Source organism: Trichoplusia ni, chromosome 1 (genome assembly GCF_003590095.1).
Source record: "Trichoplusia ni isolate ovarian cell line Hi5 chromosome 1, tn1, whole genome shotgun sequence".
Classification (NCBI taxonomy): domain Eukaryota; kingdom Metazoa; phylum Arthropoda; class Insecta; order Lepidoptera; family Noctuidae; genus Trichoplusia; species Trichoplusia ni.
In genome coordinates this window covers 5,853,284-5,870,474 of record NC_039478.1, presented here as the reverse complement: position 1 = coordinate 5,870,474, position 17,191 = coordinate 5,853,284, and the positions used below count along the sequence as shown (strand labels likewise).

The 17,191-nt window shown below is 35.9% G+C and overlaps 1 protein-coding gene across 5 annotated transcripts in view; it reads left to right on the top strand.

The window, feature by feature from the left end:
- The window catches only part of LOC113491865 (long-chain-fatty-acid--CoA ligase 5), a 51,103-nt gene extending 36,036 nt beyond the window's left edge, over positions 1 to 15,067 (top strand). For 4 of the 5 annotated variants that reach the window (XM_026869081.1, XM_026869072.1, XM_026869056.1 and 1 more), the window contains 12 exons: positions 2,625 to 2,748; positions 3,361 to 3,504; positions 3,589 to 3,714; positions 3,964 to 4,163; positions 4,256 to 4,456; positions 4,635 to 4,852; positions 5,756 to 5,906; positions 8,099 to 8,209; positions 9,315 to 9,482; positions 10,168 to 10,311; positions 10,752 to 10,925; positions 12,536 to 15,067. In XM_026869081.1, the coding sequence (XP_026724882.1) occupies positions 2,625 to 2,748; positions 3,361 to 3,504; positions 3,589 to 3,714; positions 3,964 to 4,163; positions 4,256 to 4,456; positions 4,635 to 4,852; positions 5,756 to 5,906; positions 8,099 to 8,209; positions 9,315 to 9,482; positions 10,168 to 10,311; positions 10,752 to 10,925; positions 12,536 to 12,673 (1,899 nt within the window). In that variant the 3' untranslated portion in view covers positions 12,674 to 15,067. The remainder of the gene's footprint in view (positions 1 to 2,624; positions 2,749 to 3,360; positions 3,505 to 3,588; positions 3,715 to 3,963; positions 4,164 to 4,255; positions 4,457 to 4,634; positions 4,853 to 5,755; positions 5,907 to 8,098; positions 8,210 to 9,314; positions 9,483 to 10,167; positions 10,312 to 10,751; positions 10,926 to 12,535) is intronic. The other variant, XM_026869089.1, reaches the window with a different exon arrangement.
- Positions 15,068 to 17,191: the final 2,124 nt, after the last annotated feature.

The window sequence follows — 17,191 nt, the reverse complement described above, 5'->3', positions numbered from 1 at the left end:
CATGATAAGTTCATTCTTTCATTAGTGAAGAATCTTTAAGTAATTAATATTGTCGAATTGTTGCCGCGCCTCAATACAAGTCAATCAATACTATTAATGTCGACTCATAGCATAGAAACGTGGCACCTTCATACTCATCGGCTTTGTTTATCACATCGTAACGGTGTTGAACCCTGTAAGTCGTCATCCCGTGACATTTTTGGTGATCAGCCAGATTTTTTTATACCTACTCATTGTCTCTAATGCGAAATATTTCGCTAATAAATATTAATTAACTGATAACTCGGAAGAGGGTTAAGGGAGAAGATTAAAATATTGGATTTGGCAATTTTATTCGTTAATCCAATCTCAACTCTTCTTTAATGGAAATAAAGCATTACCATAAAACCTTTAAGTAAGTATTTACATTACGAGTCACTAAAATACACCGTTATACGTTTAAAAATGCATGCGTTTAAATGGAAAACGACGAGGCGATGCGGTTTGACAGACAATTTATCGATCGTTTGTAGAAACCTAGATACTTCGTTCTAAATTATTAGGTAGGTGAAGCGAGGCATGCTAAATATTCTGTTTATTTGAATGTCAAATTATTACAGTTTTACTTTCATTATTCTGCAAACATAATATGTTAGCACTTATACTATGGGTCAACTGTATAAATAAGTCAAAACATGCGTCAAAAACAACCAATTACATCAAGGATTAGATTGTTTATCATATCCTCTGGACGCTATAACCTCACTATTTTAAAACCACTTAGTGCACTTTAACGAAGTGTTAACAGCATCTTACTACACGATTTACGCGGAAATGCTTGCCAGCTAAACTCGTCTACAATGTCAACTATTTCGGAGACATCACAATTCCCATTGCCAAGATCCTCCACTTGTGTCCCGTCACGCCCTCAGGGCTTTCCTACAGTATTTTTAGAATTTTAATACGACGCACCACGCCCATGTAAAACTCTTTCGTCCATCAATGTCAGCTCATGCCTATTAGCAACAGAACTTCAGCGCTTATGTAATACATTAAACATTTTATATGCACGTAGGAGTAACAAATTAATTAGCACTGCTCAAAAATGCAATTATAATTACAATAAATCTAAGGGCTGAATTAACACTTAGTGCAACGTAATGGATTGCTCTGGCCGACGACGACTAAGGTCTCGCCAAATTACTCGCTGAAGTAGTACAACCAACAGACGTGGACCGTTAAAAATACAGTAAAGACATCTTGAACAACGTGATTATTAAGATGCTTTTGACATAAAACTACAACAATTTTGATATCTTTACTCAACTGAGAATGACCGGACAAATCGTATGTGTCATGTCGTTTTGTTAAAAATACTCGGTCACAAAACCGGCACATTTTTCAGTTGGCATCGCGTGACCAATTTCCTTTCGACCTTGCATACTAAATTCAAGATCAGGTTGCTTGATGTTTAACACATTTGATTTTTCATATTTATTTAATGGAAGGAAATCAGTCATTTCTATTTCCATTTCTTAATAGCAGAAGCTCTCATATTTAAAATATAAATTACTTTGTAATTATTTAAACATTTCGTAGCTGTAACAAACAACAACAATGTTATGTCTACAAGCTATTAATAAATTTGGTATTAACACGGAAACATCATAACATGTAATAATATACATATAAAAATATAATGTTAATAAAATATCTGTCGCAGCAGTCAGTTTCAAGGTAAACAAAACGGTCGTAAAACGGAACAGTGACAACGCTTACAAAAAGCTCTTCTTAATTTTCATCATTCATTTATTAATATTGTAAAAAAAAAAGTATCTGAATTTACTGTTGACTATAATAGGACAAGGGAAAATAAAAATAATAACGAAAACTGTACAGTAACCGTCATTGAAATCCAATCATAACCTTAATGACATAACGTTTTATAGTTTGTCGATTCTATCATCAAATTACATTTTTTGCTTTCCCACAAGTGTCTTTGACCCGTTCATCGCTCCGTTTATCATTGTGCAAACTGTAATAATAATATACCGTAACGTGTAAGAGTGCTCGCAGCGAGTCAAGATTCGGAGTTAGTGGGCCAACTATGTCATTAGGTTAACGGAGAAGCATTTGCATATGATTTTAGTGACTGACATCTATGTTACTGTGGTTTATTTATTTACTTGAAACTATTTTTTGAGCATACTACTTTATTTAATCTACTGTTTTGAACTCACGAACTTGAATCATAATTATGTTTTTTTGGGATTGCCCGAACAGTTGTAACAGACTCGAATGACAAGCCGTCATGGTGAACGTTATCACATGTCAGTCGTTTTTATGTAAATGTATGGTTAAATATGTTCCTCATTAGCCGCTAGTAGGTTGTAGTAATAATCCGATGACAGCGAGCTTGTTAATAAGATTACAACTGATTAGTTCCATAAAGGTCCATTGCAAGGATTCAGTGCGATGACACCAAACTCATTTAGTTATTGACGACATCATTTTTCTAATGCAAATCATGTTTTAAAATTTAATTGCCATATTTTCCTTCATTGGAACCTCAGTGCGTTTCATGTTTTGAAGTAATTTTTGTTCAAAGCAAACAAACCAATTAATTACGTGTATTTTTATTGCAGGGCCCCGAAATGGTTCGTGTGTCGAAATTCTACAAAGAAGCGAAAAATGGTCGTTTTCTTCGCTACTTACACGAGGATACACGCACACTTTATGAAACTTTCCGACGGGGCGTCAAAGAATCAAGTGAGTACGATGCAATTTTGCTGTCACATCATATGTGAGGTGTGAGGTGTTCAAACCTATTCATACGTATTTCTCAGAATTATTCAAAAGGCTCTTCACATTTAGATAGCTGCAACTAACTTGCAGGTCTTTGTATACACCTATACACTTGTATACTTATGTTCAATAACCTGCATTCAAAGTAACAGAATGGTACACACAATTGCAATGCAGGGAGTGCCCCAAGGCACAATTCTAAGACCCACCTCATTTCCCTCCACATTTCCGCTCGTTAGCGATAAATACGATAATACCCGTGTATTACAAAATATTGTTAACATCATTCGCAAACTGGTTTACAGGATACAGTTAAACGTAATTTGTGCCACTAGAGTAGTCGGGACACTGTTTTTTTTTCGTTGTTTTTTCACCATAATACTTACACGAGTTCTTTGTACCTACTCATTGCTTTAACAAAAATAAACGTGGAACAATTTGCGAGTTTATCGTGTAAGGAATATTCCACTACTTAACTGCTAGTCGAGTTGAGACAGCTTTATGAGATTGAAGAAGTGATAAATGAAGACCATAATAAATACCATACTAAATGACAAAACGTAAATTTCGTTGCAGATAATGGCAATTGCCTGGGTTGGCGCGAGGGACCAAATAAGCCATACATATGGCAAACGTACAATGAAACTTTGCTGCGAGCGAAGAACTTCGGTTCTGGCCTCATATGCCAAGGACTCGTTCCTGGACAAAACACATTTGTTGGTTAGTTTCCTAATTATAATCATTTATATTACCAATGGTGAATATTTTTCCCCCTAAATTACTTATAATGATTCTTGCTTCCAGGTATATATTCACAGAATTGCCCTGAATGGATAATGACAGAACAAGCAGCTTACTGTTATTCAATGGTCATTGTACCACTGTACGATACTCTTGGAGCTAATGCATGTGCCTTCATTGTTAATCAAAGTAAGTTTTTTTCTTGTTCCTATGGCAACGAAGTAGGTTTTTTTTCAAAGTTTGTTTCAAAATTTAAAGGACATAATTTACAAAACGTCTATTCAATTTACTCCAATTCCTTTTGTGTCTAGACACTGGAATCGGACTCTAACTAGCGATTCAGTTTTTATTGTCAACGTTTCTCAGAAAGCCATGGCAAGGCATGTGTGTTATTTATTTTTTAGATTGCCATCTAACTATTCCCTTTGTTCGTTCCAGCCGAAATGACTGTAGTTATTTGTGAAGACGACAAAAAAGCTAATCTGCTTCTCGATCAGTCGCCTAGATGTTTGAGAAAACTTATAACCATTAAGGAGGTTTCTCCGTCTACCCATCAAAGAGCGAGGAGCCGAGGCGTTGAAATCATTAAGTTCAGCGACGTAGAAATACAAGGAGCACAAAAGGACCACCCCTGCATGGTTCGTTTTTATTTCTGCCATCGTTCAAAATACTCAAGGAACTTAATGTTTTTAAAGTTTTCAGTATTTTACAAAACATGTTTTACTTGCAGCCACCGAAACCAGAAAGTCTGTGCACAATCTGTTATACATCGGGAACGACAGGTATGCCCAAAGGCGTGATGTTGACGCACGAGAATGTGGTGGCGTCGATGTGCAGCGTGATCATGCAGCTCGGCGAGCACAGGCCCACCAAGCATGACGTCATGGTCTCCTTCTTGCCACTCGCGCATATGCTGGAGCGATGTTGCGAGGTACCTAATCATGCATTAAAATATGATTTTCTTTATTTCAATGGAGTTTTCTTAATATATGAACATCATTTAGCTGATAAAGACAGAAATCAGATTTAATCAATATTTTTACTTATAAAATTTCGTTGCTATTTGTATGGACGATAGTTTTAATCGATGTTTTTTTTTCCATATTCAGAATGCTCTCTACATGGTAGGAGGAGCTGTAGGCTTCTACAGTGGCGACATTCGGCGGCTAGGCGACGACCTAACTGCGCTGAAGCCGACCATGATGCCCGCGGTACCCAGACTACTGAACAGACTCTACGACAAAGCGCAATCTGAGATATCCAACTCGAAGATAAAGAAGTTGCTCTTCAATATGGCGCTTTCAGCCAAGGAGTCGGAACTAAAGAGGTAGATAATTATAATAATTGAACAGACAAAGCCGCTATCAAAGACAAATATAATTAAGTACTTGTGCTACATAGAGCATACCTAGTTATCAAATTGCTTATTGAAGTCCGTATGAACGACCCACTCTTTAAAAAGGATAATAACATATTTACTTCAATGCATATTTTATAATTAAGCACGAGCCGAGCTTATTGCTACTCAGCCCCATGGAATTATTAATGACTATATTAATTGAATTCTCTTTATAAAACGAAAAGAAAAGAGAGCATGCTTATTTAGAATAAAACGTGTCTTATAATTAATATCTCTTTGAAATTTAATTATACTGGAGCCTACCGAGGCTTACATTAAAGTTGATTATAAGCCAGCTGTTTATCTGCCTCATCATTTTACTTTGGCTTTCGTAGGCATGTGCTAAGTTAAGCTTTAATTATACTTTCGTCTTTGTTGCTTATGCTTAGTTCTGTTTTATTGAGCAAGCGAAACATTATTTTAACATTTTCTACCGACCAAAGTTCAAAATTTTGTTTTATACAGCAGCCAAGCAATAGCACTTATATAGATAGATAAAATTAAAATTAACATCATTATTATCATTAGTAGGTATCGCATCCATCGCTCTCCTGTTATCTTTTTATATCATCTGCCCATCTAATTCTCGGTCTACTTGGACAGCTCTGTAAAAGTTTTATAGGTTTATATATTAATAATTCATAGTCCGGTTGGCTACAATCTCAAGAATAATTGAGCCGTACTGAATTTAGGACCAAACCAGACGACCATAATTATCTGGACAATGTATTAAATGTGCGGGATTCACAACTTGAAGTATTGTGCACTATTAGCCTTAGCCTAAGTGGATTCGTTCAGAACCTAGTACTGACAAAGTTGTTATGTCCGCAGAGGCATAGTCCGCAGCGACTCTGTGTGGGACAAACTGGTGTTCCGCAAGGTGCGCGAGGGCATGGGCGGGCGCCTGCGCATCATGGTGGTGGGCTCCGCGCCGCTCGCCGGGAACGTCATCACCTTCGCACGCTGCGCGCTCGGCTGTCTGGTACGTGGACTGTGCCCATACACACATAACACTTACACTTACAACGTAGCCACTACCACATACACACCTACTAGAACTTAGTGCGGGGTTAGCTGGTGTTCCATTAGGCTCCTGACCTGACCGGCTTGGGTTTTTACAATGTTAGGGATATCAAGAGCTTTGGACAACCATGGATTGATGAATAAATTTTGACCATCATTTTGCGATAGTTTTCATGATGGAGCGCGTTATCTCAAATGGGTCAGTGGTGAATACACATTACGATATTTTCCTTCAGCACAAGTATTGTCTTACATTTTACCAATTAACATGTATTCAGTTGCCAAAAATTATGTTGATGTGAATTCGTTGGATGAATCTCAACTATTTTCACATTCAGTTGAAAACGCTGAATGAAACAATAGTTTATATTAAGATCTTTCTGCTTTCATTGTACTCGACATTAATTTCAACATGGATTCCGGCTTCGATTATATCTTTGAGCATACCTCAGATACTATCCAGTCGTATGGAAAACAGCCAACAGTCCTTTCTGCTATTTCGAGAACGGCTTTGCTCTTATTTTATATCATAACATTGGTATCCACAGGCTGGAATAATATTATATCAATCTGTTCATATTTGATTATGACGCCCGTTATATTTGCCGGTTTGTTTGTTTTCCCCACACAAATATTATGATTACTTCATTGACTATCTGTATTAACTGCGTATCCATTTTTAACCGTTCATTTTATTTTAAAAATAAAATCTTTACTGTTTGTTTCTCATGAAATACAATGAGCCGCATTCTGATTTTATTTATTAATTTTGCTCACTTTAGTGTGAATGACCTTAAGATTTCAGTCTGTTGCAAACATTTTAAATGCAGAAATTAAATTAATTAATTTAAAACGGGTTTTACTACATTGTAACGGCATATTTTTCGCCTTTGAATTCCACATTCTTGTTCAGATTCCCATATTAAAATAAACAATTGAAGGTTTTTCAACTATTTTGACAACCAAGTCATATTTTTTTACCACGCTTTTATTAGCTCCACCTGTATGTTTGTTTGTAACGGACTCCTTTGGACTCGATTTTTACCCACTTCGAATGTTTTAAATTTTTATTCTATGTCTGATTACCTTCTATTAGATACTATTTATTTGTTATCCTGAATGAGGAAGTCGCAGAACTATTTGTAAGTGTCCTTCACTTGTTTACTCCACTTACATTATTATACGTTAAGTGTTTATCATTTTATAAGGACAAGCAAACAAAGCTTGTTGATTCTTGAAAGTTAATTGTTATTGTATTATGTACTTATAGATAATGGTCCTTTAATAATTGGACAACTTGTGATAATAAGTACCTATTGCTATAATATTATATGACATTGAAACAGAATCTTTCAATAGGACATCAAATATGTATTCATCATCATACTCGTTAGATTAAAGAGGAGACATGTAGTTTTTGTGAAGATGGGTGCTCTAATTATTTGACTATTGCTCTCAGCTTACCATGATATACGAATACAGTTCTCTTCGATCAAAGTGTCTACATTAAAACGTATAGTATACAATAACATAAAGTAACGTTTATGAAACGGTTCCGTTAATTGAGATCTCAGGTCAATTGTCTCAATAACATTGGTTGTTTAAGATCGTACCGCATGATTCACATGCACTTGTGCATATCTGTTTTAATACTTTATTACTTTCAATTACTTCCTATTACGTCATTCATTTGATAAATTGTTCATGTCGTTGGTATATTTTAACCCTCTTTTTATGCAATCACTACAAATTGTATCGTTTGATGCAACTTTGATGTGTGTACTACCCATATTGATAATGGACTTCCTGTTGTTCACTTTAGCGTGAATTTAACATTAGATTCGCTCCTGATAATTTAGTAGTTGGAGTATCAAGCTACCGTCAGCTTTATTATGTATGCGATTCTACTGCACTTTCATTAAACGGCTTTCGATCTAAAATACTTGACTGATATTGAATCGTATTTCAGAACGGAAAAGACAATCTTAAAGACTTAAAACGTAAGCAATATGTCCATATGAATCAGAAATACTTAATCCACAAAAACCCATTTTGGTCTCAAATGATTGTAAAAATAGTGTATTTATCCTATTATTGTCCTATCTCTTGACTTGATTACTATTCTAACATGTATTCACGTCTCCCCAACAGATCGTGGAAGGCTACGGTCAGACTGAGTGCACGGCGCCGGTTACTCTCACAGTTCAGGGCGACCACGTGCCTGAACATGTCGGACCTCCCGTCGCTTGTTGCAAAGTGAAGGTAATTTCATTTTATTGCACATTCCAAGCACTCTTGAGGCCGGGGACAAAGGAGACGTGCTAACAACAAAAGATGATTGCAATACTGCGACTGAGACCTCCAATCATTAACGGGTTATTGAACGTTCAGATAAAAGAAACTGACTTGTCATTACTGTTAGGTTGTCAAACTGGTTGGTAACATTGGTTGGATCTAACCCTATATAGTTTAGGATAAAAATATAAGTAGGTTGTTATTTAAAATTAGCACGTACAATAACAACCAAACCATTTTATTAAACACCTACTTGGTATCGACAGCTGCCAAAACACGTTAGTCATAGGCGTGACAAATTACCGTTAAATCCAGGATTCAGTAAGTGGCAGTCAGGAATTTTAGCTGTTTACTCCGTCCAGATTAGTGGCATCGACTTATTTATACACCTTGGAGTTTCCAAGTAAAAAATATATGTAGAATTCACTACCGCATTGATCGGCCTTCGTCGACTATGATAAATGTGATGACAGCCAGATTTATTTCTAGCTCAAATGTTAATACGTCTCACTCGAAAATGATTCATAGCTACACTTTTATCCACATATTTCATTGCGCGAGTAACTCCGTAATCGCTGGCCTTAAAATTGTTGTTTCAGAAAATAATCTTAATGTGATCCATCAGAGCTGGATTAAACTTCAATCGAGAACATAAATCTTTTTACTTCACATTAGCTTTTCGACTGATTCAATGGGAAAATTTATCAGATCATAAATTTTATCCAAGTGCCAAATATGTTTGAACTTTTTTGTACAATCTAACATTCATAATATTTCTAGGGGGAATTCCCAACACAAGCATCTTGACGACCAGGAAATACAAAGGCTGTTTGCCTTGTGCTTTGCAAAATACACATACCCTTGTATTTAAGAGCACCGCACAAGAAAATATCCGTCGGTGTCATGATGACTTTTTGTGAAATGTCGCGACAAATATGCAATTTAAAACTTTCTTAGCTCAGAATCGTTTTTTATGTAACTCGCCAACTTTATTTCTTATCGAAGCACCTTTAAATTACAAAACAGTCCCAATATTTGCCAAAATTTTAATTTCGTTTATTCCTCGTTCCAGTTAGTGGACGTGCCGGAGATGGAGTACTACGCGTCGCAGGGCCAGGGCGAGGTGTGCGTGCAGGGCGCCAACGTGTTCAAGGGCTACTTCAAGGAGCCCGAGAAGACGCGCGAGGTCATCGACCACGACGGCTGGCACCACACCGGGGACGTCGGCAAGTGGCTGCCGGTCAGATACTTTACTTACTCTAACTTGCGTTCATAATATGTTGGCTTAGTAGTTAAAAGTGCATTACATAATTTTGGTGTCCGGATTCGACGGCTGTTAAATTTGCCTCGGGCGAATCTGCCCCTAAAAATGTTCAAAATTGAAAGCAGTCAATTCGGGGCGATTCAAATTCGGGCGAATCGACTTCTAACCTAATCTAACCTAATATGTTATTCTTGTGTTCATAATAATCTATAAGTACCAGCTAGGTACTTATAGATTAAATTATACCTAGTTGAATTTCAAATTGTATGGTAAAGTTAAAATCTGAAAAGAAGAAGAGCGAGGTAGTCCACCTATGGATACGGTAGCTATTTAATAATAGGGATGTATTTCATTGCAATTTTCCTAAAATATATCTATCTCTTTAGAAGCTGAAAGTTGTAAATGGATAATGTCAGATTTTGGGAAAATAAATTCACTTTTTAAAGATTTTCATCATCATTTTACATCATTATTGGAGCCAAAATTAATTTACTCATAATCATAAAACTGAATTTAATCTGTCTTTGAGAAAAAACTTAGCCACGAATAAATTAGCGACTCGTTGCTATTACTTTTTTAAGCGGTTATAGAGTTCCTTTCACTTTACCTCAAATTTTCTGTAAAACACTTGTGTTAATAACAATTTTCATTACAATTCCAGAATGGTACCTTGAAGATCATTGACAGAAGAAAACACATCTTCAAACTGTCACAAGGCGAATACATAGTTCCTGAAAAAATTGAGAACATCTACATTAGGAGTCAATACGTTGAACAAGTTTTCGTACATGGCGAGTCATTAAAGGTGAATTATTTTAATTTTGATATCTATATCAATACATAGTTTATTATTTGTTTATAAAGTTAGGTTATGGAAGCATTAGCGCTAAGTTTCCTTGGCAATTACATTGGCGCTATGTATCTCCCAGCTAGAACGGAAGAAATTGAATTAATTTCTCCCCAAAAGCCTTGTATTAATCAAATTAAACCAAATCAAATACATTTCTTCAAGATGGGCTGCAACGTAGCACTTTTTGAACGTCAAAGTATTATTTTACAGCCACAGCACCCCATATCGCCCAAGTTTCAGTAAAACTGATATCAAACCTGATGCTGAACGGAACTACCCTGATATTCTTTCGTTTTCTTAACAAATCTCTCCATATAGATCAGGCAATTATTTTAACAGGTTCATCATACCACTTTATGAATGCTTCTATTACTTAACCCCCGTTTGTTGTTCAGTCATGTGTGGTGGCGGTGGTGGTCCCGGACGTGGACGTGGTGAAGTGCTGGGCGCTGGAGAACGGCATCAAGGGCACGTTCTCCGCGCTCTGCGAGGACGCGCGCGTCAAGAAGATGATCCTCGAGGACATGCTGCAGTGGGGCAGGAACGCAGGACTCAAGACCTTCGAACAGGTATGGCGATGCTGGATATTGTGCTTAGTCTTTAAAATCGCACTGAGTATGTGGATGATTTTTAGTCTTTAGTGTCCTATTGAAGAGCCTTCAAAGGCCCTTCATTCCTTCCATTATTCCAGTCTCTACGAGCTATAACTCTTTTGACCAGTTTTTGTTGTTTGAATCTTATTCGAAATGAGATGAGGTTTAATGATGATCGAATAATTTTATTTTTATTTTTGTACTGGCTTTTGACTTAACCTCTGACCCTGGCCGAGGCTTGAGAATAGGAAATAAAAAAAATCCTCCAATTTGTGAAAATGTAGAAGACATGTAACGTAATAAATATGTATGCGATTCAGACATCAATGTTGTTTAAACAGGAAGAGAATTAAGCATAACAAAATTTATACTTAAAAGGGGTTAAGGGTTGTGAAGCTTGATATTGACGATGGACTTCGATTGTTTTATGATGAGAACAATTATTTTAGAATAGGTATATTGTCAATTATTATTATTAAAGATAGTATAAACACAAGAGATAGTTGTGATACCATCGCATGATTCTCTGTCCATTGACGTATTTATTCGAGAATCTATTATCATTTCCTAATCTATTCTTGGAATTGTAGAGAAATCGATTTTATCTGGATTCATATATCAGCCATAGGAAGACTACCGTTTTCCTTCAAGGTATCGTCTTATCAGAATGCAAGACAGCCGTTCCGAAAGATGCCAATCTCAAAAGCTGTTTAAAATGCATATTTCTGTAAATGTATGTTATTGAATAGACCTAATTATATGAGTGGAAGAATTCAATCAATTTACATTGTAATCAGGAAATAAATTTTCGATTTTTTATTTTTTTAGAGTATACTGCACAGTATACCAATATTTTCGAAATAGATATGAGCCACTGTAAATGACACAACAACAAATAAATAAAACGCACGGATTAAGTTTATTAATTTCGACCATAAAACCAATGACACACCCATTAAAATAATAATAGTGTGGATTTCATGAACAACAACAACGTTCGGATTTACATTATCACTGCAATAATATAAGTTTTTATGTGTCTTAAATCTCATAAAATACGACGCATTATCATTAACATTCAGAAATAAAACAACCAACGCACAACTGTTCTTGTTTTTCACATTCTTATCTACGATGGCTATCGCGGTAATCTCTAAAGTCTATTTTGGTTACACGATAAGCCCGAATCGATTGACGCATTGTATCCAGTCCAGTACTTTACCTTAACCTAAAATTAAGTTATTTTTAAAACTAGGAAGTAATTAAACATTATCTGCCTTGGGTTTACTTACTAAAATAAAAATGATTACGAAAAATTTTTCGTTTAGCCGATAAATGTAAGATTATATCGAAAGGATGCGGTTATACGCAGTTTATGTATGTTTCTGTTTAAAATAGTGGTCATATAAAATCCTGGAGTAGGTCATGATAATATTCTCGGAATAGTTTCAGTTTCAGCAGCCCATTATAACATATCCAACGATCAAATTAATAACCTTAAACCAACTGAACGGTTTATAGAATTAACTTCACCAAATCAATCAGAAGTTTGAACAAAATTTTGAGAAATCTTTTATCATCGACAGGTCAAGGACATCTACCTTCACCCGGACCCATTCTCAGTACAGAACGGTCTGTTGACTCCTACGATGAAGGCGAAACGACCAGAGATCAGAAGTTACTTCAAGCCACAGATAGAAGACATGTACAAGCAGCTTGAATAACACCAGCACGCTGTATGATGGAGTGAGCGAAACTTTGGTGCGAGGCTGTACTTGATTAGATTGTAAAGCAGAGTGACTTTGTAGCTATAGTAAGGAAATAAGGGTGAAATTTGAATGTTGAAATTTATAAAGATAAATCAATCGTATGCTTAAAGAAGATGATAAAATTCTTGTAGCTATCGAAGATTTTCGTATCGACATTGAAGATGCATACCAAACAGATTTAACTCACCGGCAAATCTTCAGCCAATAAACCACTTAACTGCCGCAAAACTTTACTTGTTTTTAATGTGTTTGCATTTGGATGCCGGCCAAGTTCAATAACAAAAAACAAAACACAATGATTTATGAGGTTAAGGAAGTTGGTATAGGTCCAAACACAATACATTGGTTAACCGTGCCAATTAGCGCAATCGATGACGTCACCAGACAATGCTAAGCAAGTGGATATTGTGACGTGCCTCCGAATGTTTCGGATAGTAAAAACGTTTTAGTACTATCTTTACTATCGGTTCTACATAAATCGTTGGTGTTAACGGTTACGTTAATGTTTGTTTGTACTGCGGTTTTGTTTTTATCGTTTCTTTGAAGGCCGTCACTTTTGGTGGAAGCTTCAGTTATTTCATACTGTAGTTTACATCAATCGATGGTTGAGCCATTGATCTAGATTTCAGATATATTTTTGCCGACAATTTCGAAGTGGTTTGGCTGAAAGTAAGTCTTCTGTAAGGTGAAGTGTCGATCATTTACTTACTACAGCAACAAAGTCATTCAAAACAGTGAAGTGCTGTCACAATACTTTTCACTCAGCATCCAGAACAATACGTTCGCTATAATTTTAGTCCTTTCACTTCGCTAGCTAAACACTGCTAAATTCAAAATAAACAGATTCATTTATCTGGCTTGACATTGAGAATAGTCTTTAAAATCCTTTGATTCATAAATAGAAGTCTATTATTGACACTGTATATAATCAAATTGAATTTATAGTATGTAGGATAAATTCTTTTTTGCTCTTGGCATAGCGGGGTAGTGGGGAATCCTGGTCGATAGCCCCGCCTTGGCGCGTCTGATGAACAACGCGTCATCAGTATTTATGGCAATAAATTCAGAAACATCGTTTCTGTGCAGTCAATTAAGAAGTTTATCTTCAAATGAACCCGTACTTATATATTTTTCGTAACAATGATTTCAATTATTTACGAGAAATCAGCGCTATGTTGAATACGGTATACGTCGATTATTGAGAATCGATTTTTAAAATCGATTCCTTGAAACTGACAATTAACTATGACATGACTAGTAACCTGTAAAATATCTTTTAATTTATCCAGTATTTCAATTCCATAAGTGGATTTCGACATCAGTGTTTGTCCTTAGGTACCTATGACGGAATTGCCTGTAGCAAACATTTTATAATATGTATAGTATTCACTTCAACGATATTTCAATTTTATAGGGGAATATCGTTCACAATAAATAGGAGTAGGTAAAATTAGGGCAATATGATTTATGTTACAAATGTACTTAGACACAAGACGGTAGGAAGTATGAGGCAATCCTAGAAGAATGGTTATGATTAGCACATAATAATAATGTTTTATATTGTGTTTCTGCTCTGAGATTATAGGGAAATATTAAAACTAGACTTAATGAAACTTGTTGATTCAGAGAAGGGAGTTATTTGAAATAAATACTCTAAAATAAGCTTTTATAATACAATTTTATAATGCAAGCTTTCACTTTTCTGAATATTAAACAATATGAGAGCTAGGAATGATCGCATGACCCATGTATTATAGTAAACTTGTATAATTTTCGATACAATCAAATAGCATTGTAAGAAAATACTTGTACTTTTTATACCGTGCCTTCGACCGACGTTTAACTCTTGACGCGAGATGCTGTTTTTGTTACTTGCTAAGTTCTTTTTTATTTTTTTTTGTCTAACTTTTTTGTGTGCAGAGTTGCTTTCATGTTGGTGCTACACTGTATAATCTTATTATGAAGTGTTAAAATCATCATTGATATTTAAGATAGTGTTATCTATCTGCATTCTGCGTGGTTATAAGATCAGATGATTTTAAAACGTCATGATGTTTGCATGTCCAATCGGTGTATCCTCAACATCTGAGGGGCGAATCTCCGTTTATGTTGTGAATGATAGTGAGTTTTACACGACGATAATAGTATAAAAATAATACTTGTCTTAATCCTAGGTCAAACTTGAGCACCGTGTAGTGTATAATTTTGTAATTCTAGAACGCAATATTAATAAGTTGATATGCTTTGAGCGAACGTTACGGTTTCATGTTGTTCAAACCAAAATTTTGTTGTTATTGGTGCAAGTTGTACTACGATAATTTATTTTTAAATAAAATTTTCAAAAACTTCGTGCTTTGTTTCTTTTTATACCCATGTTATAGGCATAGACCGATGAATAGCTATCGGATTACCGGTTCATAGTTCTCATTACCAAGTTAGCAACTTTGTATAACTTACGTCAATTAATGTATCCTGCCTACCGCCAAGTCAGTTAAGAATAAATGGCTGGATGTATTGAATATTCAAAACCGATATCTCAACATCTCAGAACCTAAATAAGTGTAATGTTCCGATGCCTGGAGGCGAATCGAAGAGTCCCCATTGATGGCAATTTGCCAACAAGTTGCTTGGAACAGGAAAAACGTGTCTTCTCAACCAGTCGTGAAGTTTAAGGTAAAGCAAATTTTCAAGATCCTAAGAAGCTTAAAGTGACGTCACTCGACCTCCAAATTTCGGAGAAATCTCTGGTTACCATACAATTACGAAAGAATTCAGTGTGACAAGTATTTCAGTAATTTGTGTTTAATGTTGCCCACATTAAAAGTTAAGCTATTTTAATCTTTCTTCATTTAAGTGAAGGTTTGGATTAAACATTGTTTGGATTTTTATTCTGAATTCGAGAAAGAACGTCGCTTGTTTAATGACTCCTGTCTTTCTCGAATGGGAAAACAGTACGTAAGTTTGTTCTTGAATGTTAAACATGGAGATGGAACTGTATCGAATTAGGATAAATAAATGGAGTGCGTAATTAATTGTCAAACACCAGCCAAACGCAGAAGACTTTCCACGGCTTTCCTCCCCCAATGGGGTGGGTGTCCATGCATACTCCTGCAGAAAATGGATAAATAAATGGAAGAAGACTTATATTTGCCCACTGAGTTAAGTGATGTTCTAAACTGTCTTTTATCTCTTTACTTTTGATTTGACACAGAGTAAGACGTCAAGACAGCTAAAGGCGATATTTTGCCCTTCGTTGTTCTTGAATGACGGCTTTATGATTTAAGTCAATCAATCTTTATTTGCGACTTGCGTTGTATCATATCTTTAGAATGTCGGTTACTCACCGACGTTTTACCTCATAGCGAACGTCGCGAATGTAGTGACACAACTCTATATAGTTCAATTGTCTTTAAAAATCGTCATTGTACCGATAAATTAACTGCAAAACGAGGTTTTTCGAACGATGACATGTGGTATACTGAGGCCTACGCTTGTACAAGTCCAAAATATTAGTCTTAATAGCGGCAGGCCCAGCTTACCTCTACATTTGTTTCTTAAAAAACCCATCTCTACTACCAAGTTTTCAGCATTTTTGTAATCAGAGTCAGTTGTACGAAAAAAAAATATTTAAAAGCAGCTATGAAAAACAGGTGATCTAAAATTTGTAAATATTTAATATGCGATACAAGTAATGATTACTATAATAGTCAGGCGGGACTCGTGCTCCACGCAATGCATACAGTTGCCATGAACTAAAATACAGCGATCGTTAACTCTACGACTGTGTTGTCTGATAGTTGCAATTAATATGGTAATATAAAGGTGGTTTTAAGCAGGTATGTGGTTTTTGTTCTGTTATAATTTTCAATCAAGTCATTAAATGATATCGAAAGTCTGATGATGTTTGTCTTCAACTTGGAACCCTATCATCAGCTGATGCAAAGGTCGTCGCAGATACACGTCGTGAATGTATAGACCTCGTTTCTGGGTAACTAAAAGTTAGTCTAATTAATTGTTAATAAATAAATAAATAAATAAATGCGGACAACATCACATACATTGTTCTGAACCCAAAGTAAGTTGCTGAAGCACTTGTGTTATGGAATTCAGATACAACGAAGGTACCACAAACACCCAGACCCGAGACAATGCAGAAAATGTGAGTTTTTACATTGACCCGACCGGGGATCGAACCCGGGACCTCAGAGCTAGCGACACCTTGAAACCGGTGCGTACGCCACTCGACCACGGAGGTCGTCAATAAAAGAGCAAAGCGGCTAATGGCAGAAATTCGCACAACATGAAGACTACCACTAGTCTACCCGTGACTGCGCATGATTCCTGACATGTCGGAGAGCAAGGTATCAAAAAGTATTTACTTTTTCCGTCAGCAGTTAAATCCCGTTAACTTTAATTGGATGATATCGCCTGATCCTTGGAAAACAGATCAATTTATGTTGTAAAACCCTAATA